Source organism: Mycteria americana, chromosome 19, assembly GCF_035582795.1.
Source record: "Mycteria americana isolate JAX WOST 10 ecotype Jacksonville Zoo and Gardens chromosome 19, USCA_MyAme_1.0, whole genome shotgun sequence".
NCBI classification, from domain to species: Eukaryota; Metazoa; Chordata; class Aves; order Ciconiiformes; family Ciconiidae; genus Mycteria; species Mycteria americana.
In genome coordinates this window covers 5360672-5377920 of record NC_134383.1, presented here as the reverse complement: position 1 = coordinate 5377920, position 17249 = coordinate 5360672, and the positions used below count along the sequence as shown (strand labels likewise).

The 17249-nt window shown below is 66.3% G+C and overlaps 1 protein-coding gene across 1 annotated transcript in view; it reads right to left on the bottom strand.

The window, feature by feature from the left end:
- The window catches only part of IGSF9B (immunoglobulin superfamily member 9B), a 32960-nt gene extending 26915 nt beyond the window's left edge, over positions 1-6045 (bottom strand). The window contains exons 1-5 of the mRNA XM_075521200.1: positions 5908-6045; positions 5058-5319; positions 3769-3915; positions 2032-2183; positions 784-901 (exon numbers count right to left, since the gene is read on the bottom strand). Of these exons, the coding sequence (XP_075377315.1) occupies positions 784-901; positions 2032-2183; positions 3769-3915; positions 5058-5319; positions 5908-6045 (817 nt within the window). The remainder of the gene's footprint in view (positions 1-783; positions 902-2031; positions 2184-3768; positions 3916-5057; positions 5320-5907) is intronic.
- Between the last annotated feature and the right edge of the window lie 11204 nt (positions 6046-17249).

Genomic DNA, 17249 nt, shown 5'->3' with positions numbered 1-17249 from the left:
CCCACCAGTACAGGTGTCCCCTCAAAGGTTGCTCAGGCTCAGCTCCATCACAGCATCGTTGGCTGGGAGCTGTTGGGGGGCTCTGGGGCAGAGCTGGCCCCGATCCCCTGGGATCACGGGGCGCAGGGGCTGACCTCGAGGAGCACAGTGGCCCTGTTATTCCCTCATCTCTGCAGCTTTGGGGAGGGAGCCCCATGCCCATGGCGCACGGCTCTGCTTCTCCCCGGGCACACGAGCTCGTGCCTCCCTTCGTCCCGAGCGCGTTTCCAGGACTGCATCTCCCACAGGAAAAAATCCAGGGGGAAAGCAGCAAACTGCCGGGAGCCGGCAGCCAGTGTCCGCAGCTCGCCGACGCGGCGAAAGCAGAGCAGAGGACACCCCGCGCTCCTCTCTCCACCGGTAGCTGTTGACCTAATTAAAGATTTATTTAATAAAAGAGGGAGCGAGGAGCGGGAGGCCTGCCATGCATCACCACCATCTGACAAGGCGCTTTGTGACAGCCTCAATCTTTTCCCTGCTTCCTGAACAAAACCGAGCCGCCATCGGAGCCCAGCTGTTCATCGGCACGGCCACCACGGTGCCCCGATTAAGTGGATTCCTCCGTCCTACAAACGGGATGCGGAGCCACGGGGCAGCCGGCACGATGCCGAGCCCGCAAGGCCGGGCGGGTCGCTTCGGGGCAACACCGCAGCCCTGCGGTCCACCGAGTTCCATCCACGGAGCCCCCTCCCAGCTCCCCAGCGGCCGAGGACAAGCCGGAGGGGCTGGGGTGGAAGATCTCACCTTGAACGAGCAGGCGCGTGGTGTGCACAGCCTCCCCCTGGATGCTGTACGCCCGGCAGGTGTAGGCACCCCTGTCCTCCCGGCTGACGGAGAGCACCGTAAGGCTCCCGTCGCTCACCTGGGGACGACAAGGGAAGACCCTGGAGCGTGGGATGTGCCCCAGCCCCAGCTCAGCACCCTCCCTCCCTCCCCGCTTCCCATGACGGAGAGCTGCCGGCGCTTTTAGGGCCGGATGAGAAATGGGTTTCCCCGCTCTGCAAGACGTCGGATATTAATAAACCAACACACGCGTTTCTACTTGACGCCAAGGGGAAGGGGAAAAAAAAAAAAAGTAATAAAATAAATAAATAACCCTCGCAAACGTATTCGTCTCCTGCAGAAGTGACTGGCAGGCAGCAGACTCCAAACCGCTCCTGCCAAGCGCCCCGGCACCATCGGCGCTTCACAAGGAGCAGGATGCCGCGCCGGAGCATCCCCCGCTCCCAAGGGACCAGCTCCACCCCTGGGGTAGGGTACAAGGGGGAGGCCCCGGCTCGGCCACCGTCCTCCCCGTGGGGCCACCTCGCAGCTACAAGAGGAGCAGCCCAACTCCTCCCCAGGGACACGGCCGAGGAAGGACGGGCGAGGGACCATCACCCCCGGGGTAGCAGCTCCCCCATGCCCAGGGAGCCCTGCTCGCAGCCAGGCTCCCCCCCACCTCATTCTGCCTCATCCTTCTATTTCAATTAGTAACAAATGATTCCTAATTACTCTCATTAGTGCCTGCGCTGATTCCAATGGCTGATTTACCAATTACAGCTCAGGGGGAAATCTCTGCCCGGGAGCCTCCAGGATGCAAAAAGGGTCCTGGGAGGGGGGCAAAGCCCTCCCTGCCCGAACCCTCCCCTGCCGCAACCCCGCTGCATCCATCCCTGCCCGGGGACACGGCGTCCCCAGGCTGCAGCCCCCACCCCATCTCTGGGACCTGGCACAGGAACTGGCCCCCAGGACGAGAGCCCCCGGGGAGCAGCAGGGAACGGGGCTGCCCGAAACACCCGGGGGTCTGTAACCTGCACCCCAGGGCAGGCAGCGTCAGAGGCTGCCGCTCAGCAGAGACCGGGGGGAAGACGGGCATCTCGGCAAGAAGTGCTGAGAAAGCACGCCCGGCTCCAGGCACGGCAGAGCTGCCGCCGCCGTGGTCCCGTCGATACCGTCCCCGCCGGCCGGGAGCCCCGCAGCAGCCCCTGCCAGCCCCCGCCGGCCACCTACCTGGTACTTGCCGTTGGCACCCAAAAGGTCTCCCTCTCTCAGCCAGGTGACGATGGGCTTGGGGTTCCCGAACGCCATGCAGGTCAAGGTGACGCTGCTGCCTTCCTTCGCCTCTACGTACTGCGGCGGCGTCTCCGTGAAGGTGGGGGGAGCTGCGGGGCAGGGGAGACCACCGTGACCCCCCTGTTTCACCCGTGGCCGCTGTGGGTCTCGGGGGGCACGGGGACGGAGCGGGGGCTGCCGCCTGCAAACAGGGGACGCGCCGCACATCCCCACGGCGGGGCTGGGATCACCCCAAAGGCGAACAGGGCTGCAGGGACGGGGACAACAGCAGCTGTCACGGGGGCTGTCCCCAGGGACACCCGCCAAGGGCATCCCCTCCCTGCCACACCGCGCCCCAGCCCCCTCCCCTCTGCTCCCCACCGGCTCCAGGGCACGGCACCACGTCCCCCCCGTTGCACATTAACTTGCTATTGTCAAAACATGGGAAAACACCGCAGTGCAGATCGAAAGGCTCCTTCCTGATTAAAGAGACTGGCAGGATTACAGCCCGCCCCTAATTACCAGCAGTTCTTAAAGCCCACTTTTGAGGAAGACAGGTTGGCAATTTAATCTGCTCAGGGGAAAAAAAAAAAAAAAAAGAATTATATTTTGTTTCTCCCCAAATGATTTTTATTTTCCCCAAAGAAAATTAAGCACTATAATGCACTGGGGGAAAGCCACAGCCTTCCCCCTGAAAGCAATTCCTCAGGCTGGGAGGATTACGGTTATTATTTTTGCTATTAAGCCCCTGCGTGCCCCGTGCTGCATAAAACCCAAAAAGCACCCCGTTTTGGAAAGGGGGTTGAGGCTGGGGCGGGACAGGGCACCTGGGGCCCCGCTGGCCGCTTCCAGCCCCTCGGGCCAGCGGTTTGCAGGATCCGTGCACGTGGTGCAGATGAAGCGGGCACCATCCTCCTCCTCCTCTCGCTCCTTCCTTCCCGAGCCCTCCGAGCTCGTGAGCGGGCAGGAGGAGGGCAGCCTCGCCGGGAAGCGCGGCCGCATCCCACCCGCTTTGTGCGGGCAGGGGGAAAGGAGGCAGAAGGCAGGGTGGTGGGCAGGGACGGGGCCGGCGTGCTGCACGGCCCCGCTTGCAAAGCTCCCGCTCGCTAATTGGGCTCAATTAGGTGGCTCTGCTCGGTGTCGCAGCCCAGCCATCCCCCCGAAAGGTTAAATTAATTGCTCAAGGTCAGGCAAGACCAGCGAGGAGCTGCCGGTGCCCACATCTCCTTTCCAGCCACCCCACTGCAGCAGGAGAGGCACAGCCCTGCTGCTGGGCTAAAAATAAAGACCTCGCCTGATGCGGAGAGCGACAATCTGCTAATTAGTTTAATATGCACCCTTAATAAAATGAAAAAGTAATTTGAGTAAATCTGAATTTCAAGAAAACAAAGATTTGATTTTCTGATCTGTTTGTAAGAGGAGATTCGTTCCCAGCCCCGTTTCTTGATGTCTCTCCTTTAAACAAGCTCCGCATAATTACACTGTGAAATCCCTAATAAAAGTTTGTCCCTTTTTTAAGTCACGCCCCGGCTGGAGCAGTCAGCCTGGATGGCTTCAGGCTCGCTCGTCTGCAAGGCACAGATACCACTGAGGTCCAGCATCCGCCACGGATCAAAGGGAAACCCGTCTCGGCACCGGCACCGCACGCGACCCCACGGCGATGCCGCAGCCCCCCGCCCGCCGTGCCCGGCTCACCGTTGACCGTGAGGTGGACCCAGCTGCCGTTGTGGAAGGTGTCGTACTGCTGGTCCAGCATGAGCACTTTGCACTCGTACCAGCCCTGGTCCTCGGAGCGGACCTGCTCAATGCGCAGGGAGGCTTTGTCGTGCAGGCTGGCCCGGCCTGCGGGGAGAACGCAGCCGTCGGCTCGGCGGCCCCCGACCCCACGCAACGGCCCCCCCCAGCACCAGACCAGCCCCCCCCAGGAGCACTGCTGCAGGGGACACCCCGGTGCAGGCACCGAGCGGCTGCAGCAGCTCTGGGGCCGGGCAGAGCCCCACCGTCGCCAGTTTTGGGGCTGGTTGAGCCTCACGGCACGGCGCTGCTGGTCGCAGCCCGCCGGCAACACGCTCGCCCATCTGGGGAGGGCAGAGCAAGCTGCCGTGGCCAGGCAAGGTGCCTCGAGCGGCGTCTGCCCGCAGCGACACCGGCCTTCTGCTCCCAGCCGGGGCTGGCGACGGAACAGCCGGCGAGCAGGCACGCCTCAGAGCCCTTCCCCAGTCTGGGAGCCTCCCAAAAAGCAGGGTGGCTCCGGGCTGACCCTGCGTGCAGCCCGGGAAACCGGACTGGCAGCAAAGCAGCCCAAACCTCCACCCTGGCACGGGGGCCACTGGGCTCCGGCATCACTCAAGCATGAACTGAGTTTGGCAGGGCTCAGCCCAGGCTCAGGTGCTGGCATCCTCCCTGCCGCAGCATTTCCCAGGCGGCAATTTGGGCAGAGGATGCCCTGCAGGGCCTGGAAGCAGGGTAAGACTCAGGGAAGGTGGTCCCCAGGGAATGGCACATTAAAATAGGGCTGCCCCAACACGCCAACCCCCTCGGGGCTGGTCCCCAGCTCAGAGACCCCACCAGAGGCCACCAGCCATGTGGGGCTGGTGGCACGTTGGCGAGCGGCCAACGTGGGCTCTGCAGCTCCAACCTGCCACCTCCGCCCGGCACGTGGCCCCGGCTCCGTCCCCAGCGTCCCCCCAGCATCCCCGCGTCCCCTCCCAGGCTCACAGCTGCTCCGGGGCGCAGCGGCAGCGGCAGCAGCCGCCGCCACCACGCGTCACCCTGGGTTTCTCTGCCTCGCTTGCTCCCGTCCCACGCAGCCCAGCTGGCTTCCTAGCGCTGCTGCTTAATTAAAACCAACTGGGTGGAAAGCGAGCAACGAGAGGCAGAGCGCGCGCAGTTTCCGACAGAGGAGCGGAGCCGTGCGTCCCCGGCTGCGCCGCAGTCGGGACCCGGCACGTCCCCCTCGTACCCCCGTGCCCACCCGGACTCACCGGCATACTCCGGGTCGACATGGGGAGGGTAAAACCCAAACTTGATGAAGATGGGGATGGGGACGCCAAACTTGAACCACTCCACGACATAGGGAGGGGGCTGCCCCGTGAGCGGGTGGATCACGTCGCATCCCAGGATCACGCTCTCGCCAGCGCGAGCGGTCACAAACTCGGGCTCCTCCCTTGAGCCGAGGGCACCTGCGAGGGGGTGAAGGAAGAAACTGTGGCTGATCCTGCCGCCAGACCCCAGTGTCCACGTTAGCTGGAGGACCAGGACACCCGGGAGAGCCACAGCAGAGACGATGCCCGTCCCCAGCTGCCTGGCTCCACTGAGGGCAGCCCCTGGGTCTCCCTTGCCCCAAAACCAAGGCGGGGTTCCCCAAGGCCCTCCACCCAGCTCCAAGGCCACCGCAAGCCACCACAGGACTCAGGACGGCGGCCACCGAGCACCCCCTGCTCCGGGATGGCTTCCCATCCCCTGCACTGGGGCAAGGGTGGTGCCCAGCAGCCCCGTGGCAGTTTTAGGGACCCCCTGCTCGCAGCGGACAGGGCGCACGGAGCACACCCAGCACCGCTCCCCACCCAGCAGCACCGTCAGAGCTGCCCCACATCCCCGTACTGGGGAAAAAGCTGCTTTTGCAGCCCTGCTTGTGCCCCCGCATCCTCCGGCGAGCGGGACCGAGCCTGCAGGGACCACCAACCCAGAGCTCTGGCGTGCCAGCCCGGGGATCCAGCTTTCCCACAGGAGCCGTCCCAGGGCAAGCCAAGCCCCCGGAGCAGCGATGCTCCGGCCAAGCCCACCCGTCCTTGGGCGTCCCCAAGAGCCCCAGGCCTGAAATTAGGCTGCGACCTGCACGTCGAGTCTGGCACCCGGCTTCTCCTGCCTGGCCCCGGCTGGGGTAATTAAAGAGGGCTTTGGTCTCAGCCTCAGAGGACGGCACTGCTCCACCCCGGCTGTGCCTCCCGCTGAGCTGCAGCCTGTCGTCATCCTGCTCCCGCCATCAGCGGCAAAGCTGCATCCTCAGCACGGCTTTCAGAAAGGGAGAGGGAAAACCCAGGGCTGGGGGGAGCCAACGGGGGGGGTCCCCAAAACTGCAGGCGCAGGGTTCAGCCCCGTATCTCCCTTCCCACCAAGGAAGGGGCCCCCCCTGTTCCCGGTACACGAAGCTGCCGCCTGCTCCAGGGGGGATGCTCGGGGAAGCACGTTCCCACTCCTCCGCGCTGCTCCTCGGGGCCGCCGGTGATTGGCGGCGAGTGACATCACCGCTTCCCCGCCACGGGAGCCGAGCATCACCAGCTATTTTTGGCTCCGGCACAAGCACGTACCGGCAAGAGGCCCGTGCCGTGCCACCCCACGGGCTCGCCGGCCGAGTGCCCCCATGGGAAGGGGAGCGGGCAGAGCCGGCTCTGCCAGCGAGCCCCGGCCACAGCCAAAACCCCCCTCCCCGCTGCAAGGTGCAACGCAACGCACAGCCCTAGGGCCAACCGGGCATCCCCGGTCCCCGCAGCACCGGCAAGCCAGGCGCTGGGGCTAGATGGTGGCTGTTTAACCGGGAGGGCTGGCTGGTGGCAGCAGGGAGGGCGATGCCGGGGTGCAAAGCTGCGAACCGTCTGCAAGGAGCAGACGCTGCATTGCACGCTCGCTGCAGGCATCCGGCCCCGCTACGGGAGTCCCGCACAGCCACGTACCTGCCTGGACCCCACGCAGGCCGGGGGAACGCTGCGCACCCCCGTGCAATATGCATGCACACGCCCGCACCCCGCTCCTGCCCCCCATTTTGCACCGCCCTGACGACGCTCTTGCACCTCTCCGTGCCTCGTTATCGCTGCATCGCCGATGAGCTCAGGCATTCGCACCCTGTCAGCGGGGACGGGGACAGCGTCAGCCCTCCCCTGCCACCCCAGCAGAGAGCTGCGGGGACCCGTCCCAACCCCGCTGTGCCCACCCAGGGGGCTGCGCTGCACGGCTGGGAACCCCCCTGCCTGCTGCCCACGGCCCCCCTGCGCTGATCGGGGACAGCGGCTGTCACGTGCTGCTCAAGAGCATCCAAGGACGCACGCTTCCCTGGCCGCCTCGCCCAAGCGAGCGGGTCCCCAGCACCTCGCCACCTTCAAAGGGACAGTCCTGCTTTCCACCGGCAGCAGAGGATGGAGGGGACAGCACCCCAGCCCCTCCTCGATACCCCGCCTGCCCCAGCCCACCAGCTCCTTGGGTACCAAGGTGGGACCTTGGTTTTCAGCTCCTCAACGACAAATGGAGCCTTAGATACCGATACTTGCCCAGCTGGAGAAGCGTGCTCCCCAAGAGGCCATCCAGATGCCCAGATACCCCGGTGATGGGTGCTGGGGAGTCGCGCTTGCAGCCCTACGCTGGGATCCCCTGACTGGCTCCCCAGCAAACCAGTGACATCCTCGGGGAGGGGACGAGCCAGCCGCTCCGCCGGACCCACGGCTGGCCAGGGCCGCCCCGGCATAGGAAAATAGGTCAGCCCCAGCAGCTCGCAGCGCCGGTGTCTGATCACAAGGCCGGTGGGGATCTGCACGCACGGCTGAGCATCACCTCCCCACGCGCACGGCCGACTGGCAGCCAGGGCGGCTAACCGGCCCCCGGCTCTCCCCAGCTGCCACCCACCCTGCCACCAGCCCCCATGCCCTCCTGTTCCCGCTTCCAGAGACTGCAGGAAAGCAGTGGGGAGATGTTTCACAGACACACACCCCCCCCCCCCCAGGGTCTCCCCAACTTCCCAACCGGCCAGCCCCGCGCTCCCAGCCCTGACCAGGTTTTTCTTCCAAGTCCTGGCCACTGAAGTCACACGAGCAATGGAGACTGCAGCTCTCAATTCCAAGAAGCGTTTCGCACCCCCACATTGTGGGGAAACGCTTGAAAACAACCTGCAGACACCAGAAGAAACGGAGTGCAAACAGACAGGGTATTTTTAAACCCACTTGATTTTCCCAGCCAAGTTCAGAGGGGTTTCAAGGCTTAACCTGCAGTTTGGAAATGGGGTCAATATCAGGGAGCCACAGCAGGGACACGAACCCCAAATCCCCCCTCGGTGCGGGAGCTCGCGCGAAGCTGGGGGATGCCTCATAAAGAAAAACAAGTAATCAACAGGCTTCGTCATCCAAGCAGATCCAGGAAAAATAAAAGCACGCCGCGTGCCAGGAGGCAAGAATACAAGATGCGGAGGTGGAGTTGAACAGCATCCCAAAGGGAGAGGAGGGGAGGCTGCTGCCGCGTAGAGACGGTGCCACCGCGGGGCTCCCCGCTACGGCAACGCCGAGGCTGGGAAGACCCTCGCCCGGGTCTGGACATCCAGTTCCTCCCATCCCAAGAGCAGAGACATAAAGCGACACGGGACTTGGTGAAGCTGGGGGTAGCCAGCATCTCGGGTGCACTTGCTGAAGCGGGACCCTTCCTGCAGATGCTTCGCGAGAAGGACGCGGCCATGGCAGAGCGGGTTTCCGAATGAAATAGCCCTGCACCTTGGCACTGGCGATAAACACCAATCCCACGGCCAAGGGACGATGGCAAAGAGCCCGGGAAGGCTGCCCTGCCCTGCCCAGCGGACGCCTGTGCCCTGGGATCAGAGAGGGGATCCCATCCTGACCCCCCACCCGAGGCACTCATCCCCATCCCTGTCCCCCCGTGGGAATGGCCGAGGGAGCTGGCGTGCAGCCCCGAGCCCGTGGACCTCTCCTCCCTGCCGAGCGGAGACGAGATCTGCTCTGACACATCCCGCTCACATCGGTGGAGGCGGGATATGGCGGGGATCTCTGAGGACAAGGCCACCGGCATGGCATATGGAGGCCGGCAGGGAAGGAGAGCAGGCAGCCAGCGCCACAAAACAAGCAGGGCAGCGACCGCGGCCCGGGAGGGGGGGGACAGACGGACCACCCGCTGCAGGGATCCGGGCTGCCGAGCCGGTGCATGGGATGGGGAGAGTGCTGCACCCCCCACTGCAAGCTCGGTCCCCCCCCGCCTGCCCGGGGGTACCCGCAGCCCCCCAAGAGCATCTGCCTCTCCCCTGGCAGGGGGCAGCCCCGGGGGCCGGGAGCGCAGCCCTCGCCCCCTCCCCCAGCTGGAAAGCAACATCTGGGTTTTCAGCGCGATTCCTGCGTTTTAAACCCCATTTTCCAGATGGATGGAGGGCGACGCGCAGGTCAAGTGACATGCCTCAAGGTCACGCGGGGCCGGTGGAGGAGCAGGATTAGCTGCGAGGGGTGGCTCGGTGCCCCATTCACGGCAAGATGATGACTTCAAGCCCCGTCCCCGGGGACACGGGGTGACCTGCGGGACCACCACCACCATCCCCACACAGGCAGGCAGCTGCCCTGGCACCCCCAGGGCAGTGTCTATGCCCAGGGTTCTGCCCCACGGCAGCCCCCACACGCCACGGTGGGTCCCCGCTCCCCGTAATGACACGGTTGGGACCATGCCCAGCTGGGTGGCAGCTCAGCGAGCACACGTGCTAGCGCAGGTCGGTGCTCAGAGGGGTGCAGAGATGGAGCATGCAAGAAAATGACTTCCTCGTGGTCACCCCGGTGTCCCCACTCCCACCTGGGGGTCCCCAGCGCGTCCCCTCCCTCTAAACACCACCGGCCCTGGGCAGAGCATCCCCACGTGCCGAGCGGCAGCCGCCTCGCGGGAGCCATCATCTCCCAGCAACGACCAGCAGCTACCTGCGCGCTCCCCGCGAGCTCCCTCCCCGCGGCGCGGGGCCGAGCAAGCAGCTGCGGCGCGAGGCTGGAGCCAAAACCGCTCCCAGGGGAGACCTGCTCCTGCACCCGGAGAGCGCTGCAGGATGCCGTGCCCCCCAACCCAACCCAGCGCATCCAGACCCACATCGCACCGGTACCCACGGGCAGGCTGCTGGCATCGCCCTCCCCACGGAGCAGCACATACCACCCCGATGCCATCACAGTCCTCCGACTGGTAACTGGGATGCAGGCAGCGCTCCGAGCTGCCCGCCAGCAGCTCCTGAATCACGCTGTTCCTGGCTCAGGCAGCCCTCCCACCAACGCCAGCCTCTCCGTCGTGAAGCGGGAGGAAGGGAGATGTTTTTCCAGAGGCCAGCTGGTCGCTTAGGGCTCCCAGCTCGGGAGATGCCTACCGCAGGGGAAGGGAGAGGAAAGGACTCCTCCATCGGCATGGCACGGGCTGGACCCGCTGCTCGCCCATCTCCAGGGCTTCTCTTCCAGCCTGAAGCCACGACCTCCAAGACAGAGGACTGGAGGCGAACGGGAGCTAACCCATCTTGCCGCGACTCCGGAGAGAAACTTGTAGGGTCCACCCGTCACCGGCGAAGCTGCATCTTCCAAGTCAAAAGGCAACCAAGCCACGAAAGCATCACCACAAAAACCCTCCGGAAAGCCAAGTCAACAACAGACACACGCACGTCCCTCCCTGCCCCGCACGTTCCCATCCAACAGATCCAGAGGAGCAGAAATCCTCCGGGGAAGGATGGAAACGGGAGCTGGGCCAACCCCCTTGGCCAGTCCCGGTGCCAAACCATCCCCTTGCCAGCGGAGAGTGGGGCCAAAGCCGCGTGTGCCAAAGCCGGCGGCTGCCGGTCCAAACCCCTCCATGGCCGAAGAGGCACCAGCCCTCGCGTACAACAGCTCTGCGCCCGGAGCGAGCAGGGGACGCGGTGCCAGCACCGCCGCGGCGAGCCGCTCCGACCGGCCAAGGTCAGCGCCGCAAGCGTCGCCTGCTGCGGTGTCCAGGGGGAAGCTCTTCGACAGGAGCCCTCGCCCAGGGCTGGCGAAGCCGAATCCTCCCTTCGCAAACCGCGCCTGCTGGATCCGCAAGCATCCCCGCTCGCCGTGCGGCACCGCGTCACGCTCGTGGGAGAGGGAGGAAAAGCCCCTCGGCGTCACGGTGCCGCTGGGAACGCCAGGAGGCCGGATCCCTCCTCCGACACCCACTCCCGGCACGGTCACGTCCTGGCTCTCCTCCCCCACGCCGTAAGAGCGGATAACGCGCCCTCCTTCCCTCTCTGAGCCGATTAACGCCTGGAAAGCCCTCGGAGAGCTGGGCCAGGCAAGAGGGCTGCCCGGGGCCAGCACCACTGCATCTCAGCCTGGCTCTGCGAGGAGGAGGAGGCAGCGTGGGGAGGAAGGCCACGGCCAGGGAAAAAGCCCCAGCGAAGGCACCGGTACATGGCAAGTCCCAGCCCTGCTCCAAAGCTCTGTCCCCAGGCGATGCGGGGTGACAGCCCCCTGCCAGGAGGGGACGGCGCTGGGGCCAAGGGGCTGCAGCGGCCGGGGCGAGTCCCGCGGGCTCCCGTCCCCACGCAGCCCTCCCGCAGGGGCTGCGCCAGCCCGCAGCGCTCCCTCGCCCGCTACGCCCGGTGCCTACCCACGCATTACTCACGGCGCGCTCATTCATCACGTACGCGCCGCTCCGTACGCGCAGCACCCCCGCGCCCAGGGTCCCCAGCACGCACCCACCCACCCCAGCACCAGATCCAAGTGGCTCCAGGGTATTTCCAAGTTCCCAGGCACTGAACTCGCTGCTCTGCTCCTCTCCCGGGCAGAGGATCCCTCTACAAACCGCTGCTGCAAACCACCTCCTCGCCACACCGCAGGATGCATTTCAGTCAGGCAGCAGCCGGCCGCGGCTCGGCAGCAAGAAGGGCCCTGTCCCCCCAAAAGGGCGGCCCCATCCTGACCTCCCCCCCCCCCTCCCCCCCCCCCAAGGAGCCAGCTGCCAGGCGGGGATGCCAAGGGACCGTGGCGGGGTGCAGATGCGACCCCAGGCGCCCGAGGAGCGGCGTGATGCGGCATGCCGAGGTGCCCCCTCCCAGCCCACCCGCGCCCACCGAGGCGGCGTTCCCCCGCGCCACGGGGAGGGGAGCGGCGGTGGCTGCCGGCCAGGCATCGCTTGCAGCCACCGCATCCCCACAGGCAGGGCTCGGTGACACCCGGGGCGCAGCTCCCGAGTCCCATCCTGGGTAGGGACCGCTGGGGTGCAGGGACCACCCCGTGCCCGGCGAGGCACCAGCGGCAGAGATGGGAGACGGTGCTGCACCAGCGGCAGGCAGCTCCCCTTCCACCTGCAGGGATGGCTGGGGGGAGGCAGAGGGCTGGCGGCTGAACGAAAAGAAGCCAGAGCAGGAAAATCAGGGTTATTCCCCGCCGCCGTCTCCCTCCTGACCTTGGACAACCCTGTGCCTCAGTTTACCCCGGCGCAGCAGCCAGCCTGCAGTGGCGGGGGGGAAGGAGGGCAGCCTCCCCCGAGCAAGGGGGAGCAAAGTCACCCCCAAACCCGCAGCCTGGAGGACACGGGCGCAGCCAGGGTGCTGCAGGGGGAGGCACCGAATCCGTTTTGCATTTCTCCTTGCCCAGCCGGGCTACCCTTGCAGGGAAGGGCAAACGCTGCCTGCGCCCCTCGGAGCTGCTGCCTGCTGCTTCCCCCGGGGTGGGAGAAGGAACGGGGGTGCGAGAAACGCTTGCCCGTCCCCTGCCTGCGCTCCGGCCCCGGCCGGGGGCCACGCCGCCCGCCTCTCCCCCCGCACCCAGCCAGGCGTGCCGCCCGCAAGGACTCGCACCCGGTGCCTTCTCCCGAAGGGAATTTCCAAGCCCCCGAGCGGAGACCCGGGCGGAGAGGCAGGACCTGCCGCACACCAGCGCCGGGAGCCCGGCCGGGCTCCGCTACCGGCTCCTGCCTCCTCAACTTCCCGCGTTGCAGCCGCTGCCCTCTGGGAGGTCACCGCAAACACCGCTGAGCGCCTGGGGAAGCTGCGCCGGGCGCTCCCAGCTCCCCCCGCCAGCGGGGAAGAAAGCAACAGCCGGCGCCCGGCTGCAGCGGCTGCGCCCGGGGACGCGGGCAGCGCTCGGTCCCCCGCCACGGCCACCGGGGGGGACGCAGACCCCCTCCGGGGCCGCAGCGCGCCGCACCCCCGGGGCGCGCTCCCCCCAGCCCCCCTCCCGGTGCAAGCTGCGGGACGTGCTGCCCCCCGGTGCAAGCTCCCCGGTGCACGCAGCCCAGCCCGGTGCACGCACATTCCCCCCGCCCAGCCGGTACACGGGGGGGGGACGAGGGGGGGGGGAACGGATGGACGACGGACATGCAGAGGCGGCCCCGCCGCCGCCCCGGAGAGCCCGGCGGACCTCCCCTGGGGCATCCCGGAGGAGGACGGCCCGCGGCCCCACTCACCTTGGACGGGCAGCCCGCGGGCGCCGAGCACACTTGCTACCAAAGCGGCCACATACCAAATCATAGTACTACCGGCCCCCGGTGCGCAGCATCTTCCGCCCGCCGGGCGGCCCGGCCGGGGCGGGGCAGGGCTGGCCGGGCCGGGGCAGGGCTCCCCGGGCCGCCGCGGGGCTGGCCGGGCCGGAGGGGCGGCTCAGGGCCGGCCGCCGGCCGCCGCCGCCGCTGCGCCCATGCCCGCGCCCATGCCCATGCCCATGCCGCCGCCGCCGCGCCGCACCTGCCCTCCGCCGCACGGCGCGGGGCGCAGCCTAGCCTGCGCCCTTTAGCGGCTCGGTGCCGCCCCCGCCCGCCGTCCATTGGCCGCGCCCCGGCGGAGTGGGCGGTGATTGGCCGGCGGCGCGGCCCGGGCCCGTTTCAAGGTGGGTTGGCGCGCGCGGGGCCCCTGCGCCGCAGTATCATGCGCACTGCCGGGAGCGGCGGGCGGTGCGGGGCGGTGCGGAGCGGGGCGCCGGCACGGAGCGGCTCGGAGCGGAGCGGCTCGGCTCGGGGTCACCTCCGCCGGACGGTCACCTCCCCTCCGGCTCTGCCCCCCGCCCCGGAGCAGCGCCTCCTCCCGCTCCCCAGATGTGCCCGCTGCGCCGGCTCAGCGTCACCTCCCTGTCCCCAGATGTGCCCCCTGCCCCGGCTCAGCATCGCCTTCCTGCTCCCAGGTGTGCCCCCTGCACTGGCGCAGTGTCGCCTTCAGGTCCCCAGATATGCCCCTGCCCTGGAGCAGTGTCACCTCCCCGTCCCCAGATGTGCCCCCTGCACCGGCTCAGTGTCACCTCCCCGTCCCCAAATGTGCCCCCTGCCCTGGCACACCGTCACCCCCTTGTCCCCAGATGTGCCCCCTGCACTGGCACAGCATCACCTCCCCGTCCCCAGCTCTGCCACCTGCACCGGCTCAGCATCACCTCCCCGTCCCCAGATGTGCCCCCTGCGCCAGCTCAGCATCTCCTCCCTGTCCCCAGGTGTGCCCCCTGCACTGGCGCAGCATCACCTTCTTGTCTCCAGATGTGCCCCTTGCACCAGCTCAGCGTCACCTCCCTGTCCCCAGATGTGCCCCCTGCCCTGGCACACCATCACCTCCCTGTCCCCAGATGTGACCCCTGCAGCGGCTCAGCGTCACCTCCCTGTCCCCAGATGTGCCCCCTGCACTGGTGCAGTGTCACCTCCCTGTCCCCAGATGTGCCCCCTGCACCGGCTCAATGTCACCTCCCCATCCCCAGATGTGCCCCTTGCACCAGCTCAACATCACCTCCCCGTCCCCAGCTCTGCCACCTGCACTGGCTCAGTGTCACCTTCCCGTCCCCAGATGTGTCCCTTGCACCAGCTCAGTGTCACCTCCCAGTCCCCAGATGTACCCCCTGCCCTGGCACACCATCACCTCCCTGTCCCCAGATGTGCCCCCTGCAGCGGCTCAGTGTCACCTCCCCATCCCCAGATGTGCCCCCTGCACTGGCACAGCATCACCTCCCCGTCCCCAGCTCTGCCACCTGCAGCAGCTCAGTGTCACCTTCCCATCCTCAGATGTGCCCCCTGCACGGGTGCAACATTACCTTCCCGTCCCCAGATGTGTCCCTTGCACCAGCTCAGTGTCACCTCCCTCTCTCCACATGTGCCCCCTCTGTCAGCTCAGCATTGTCTTCCTGCTCCCAGATGTGCCCCCTGCCCTGGCACAGCATCACCTCCCTGTCCCCAGATGTGCCCCCTGCACAGGTGCAGCGTCACCTTCTTGTCTCCAGATGTGCCCCCTGCACAGACGCAGCGTCGCCTTCTTGTCTCCAGATGTGCCCCTTGCGCCAGCTCGGCATCACCTTCCTGCTCCCAGATGTGCCCCCTGCCCTGGTGCAGCGTCACCCCCCTGTCCCCAGCTCTGCCACCTGCCCCTGCTGCCATACACCACCTCTCTGCCGTACACCCCAATGCCACTTTGCGCCCACACAGGGTCACCTCCCCACCACGGGCTCAGCCACCCGCCCCCTGCGCCAGCGCCGCATCACCCCGACCGACATCAGCTGTGCCATCTGTCCCTGCCACCCTGCACCACCTTGCACCTCCGCCGGGATCCCGCGCCACCCGGCCACCTCCTCGCCGCCTGCCACGGCTTGGTGTCACATTCTCCTGCCACTCTGTGCCCGGCACCGGGGCTCGGTGCCACTGCCACCCCTCGCTCCAGCTGTACCACCTCCTCCTGCCGCCCTGCACCACCTGCGTCACCTCCTCCCGCTCCTGCTCTATGCCACTTGCCCCCATCCCTAACCCCCTGCACCCCGTGACAGCTCTGTGTCACCCTGTCCCCCCGCCATGTCCCTGGCACAGCTTCGTGCCCTGCCGAGCACACCCTCTCTTTGAAAAGAGAGAATTGGGGTCCGCTCCAACAGAAAATAGGTAGAAAATAGAAAGCCCCCCTGTGTTCTCCCATCCCAGCCCACCCCTCCTCCCTGCAAAGACCTCTGATGATGCCAGACGGGTAAACAGCCGGGCTCGCTCCCCAAGGAGCATGCCAGCAAGACAAAAGGCCCACTGAACTTCCCCCGAGATGACAGGCAGCCTGGGAGGGGACAGGCTCGCACGGAGAGGGGGACATGCCATTTTGTCCCCAGCGTTCACCTTCTTCCCGTTGCCCGCACCGTTGGGAGAGTATCTGCGGAGAGGTTTGAGCAGCTGCTGATCTTCCTACCTCTTCTTCCCATGCACGTCCTGGAAAGAGGCAAAAACCCCAACCCTCGTAGAGGATGCAGGCATTCGAGGAGCGCGAGGAACATCCCACGCCTTCTGCCCACGATTACGGCTCGTGGAGGGTCCGGCATCAGCACGGCCCTGGGCAGGAGGCGAGCGCCCGCAGGCAGCACGAGGCCCGGCAGAGAGCATCCCCCAGCCCAGCCCAAGCTCACGCGAGCTCCCGGGCAGTTTGCTTCCCCAGCAAAATCCAAGACCTCATAAAAATCTGACTCAGCTCTTAGTCCTGAGGTCTGAAGTGAAAGCTTGCAAATCTGCAAGGTGGGTTGGCGGGATTGGCAGAGCCAAGGATGACCCTCGCTTTGGGGCAGTTTTGCTCTTCAAGCTGCTCTCCGGATCGCACGCCGAGCCGGCTCGGTGCAGCCTGTTTCCTGAAAGTCAGGTTTGCAGCCACGGGAGGGCAGAGCCCCTTGGCCAGCACCCTCCCCGCTCCTGTCCTGCTGGCTTCAAAGCACCCAAAAATTCCCAGCCATCACCCACTGCCTGCGAGGGAGCAAGCCCAAGGCCGGCAGACCTCCATCCACCCTCGCCCAGCCAGCCAGCGTCGATATATTCTGGTCCAGCTGGAGTCCGTGCTACCAGCCGGATCATCTTCATGTCTTTAGCTGGGTTTTGCCACAATTTCAAAGAGAATAAACATAACGAAGGGCATTGATGACACCTACGCTAACACAGCCCAACCTGGGAGGCATCAGGAGCCCGTGGTAGATGGGGAGGACCCAGCGCGTACCCCTCCAAGCCGAGCACAGCACGGGGCCCCGCCAGCATCCCTCAAGAAACTGGAAATATGGGCTTGGGTTGGAGCACGGCTGCCGGTTCACACCCTTGTTTCTCTAGACTAATTTGCTGGTTTTATGAAATCCATTCCCCACTGTTTTCACACTTCTCTCCCTCTCTATTTATAGCCGGGTTTATTTACATGAACAGGGCACTCCGTGTACTTTCACGTCAGTCTGCGGTGGCAGAGCCGGGAGCGGGCGAAGGCAGCAGGCAGCAAGGCAAGGCAAGGAGCACCCAGGTCCTCGGCCACGGCCACCTCCTGCCCACCACGTGGGAGGCTGGCAGGCAGCCCTCCCTGCCGAGACGGGAGCTGCCGGGGAACGAGCCGGAGCCAAACGAGCCACGCGTGTCCCAGACCCACGCACGCCCCGGAGCCATCCCCGCAGGGCACGGCGATGCAGCCCCATGGGACGCAGGTGGCCCTGGAGCCGGCACCTTCCCACCTCGCAGGTGAATCCCTTCTCTTTCCA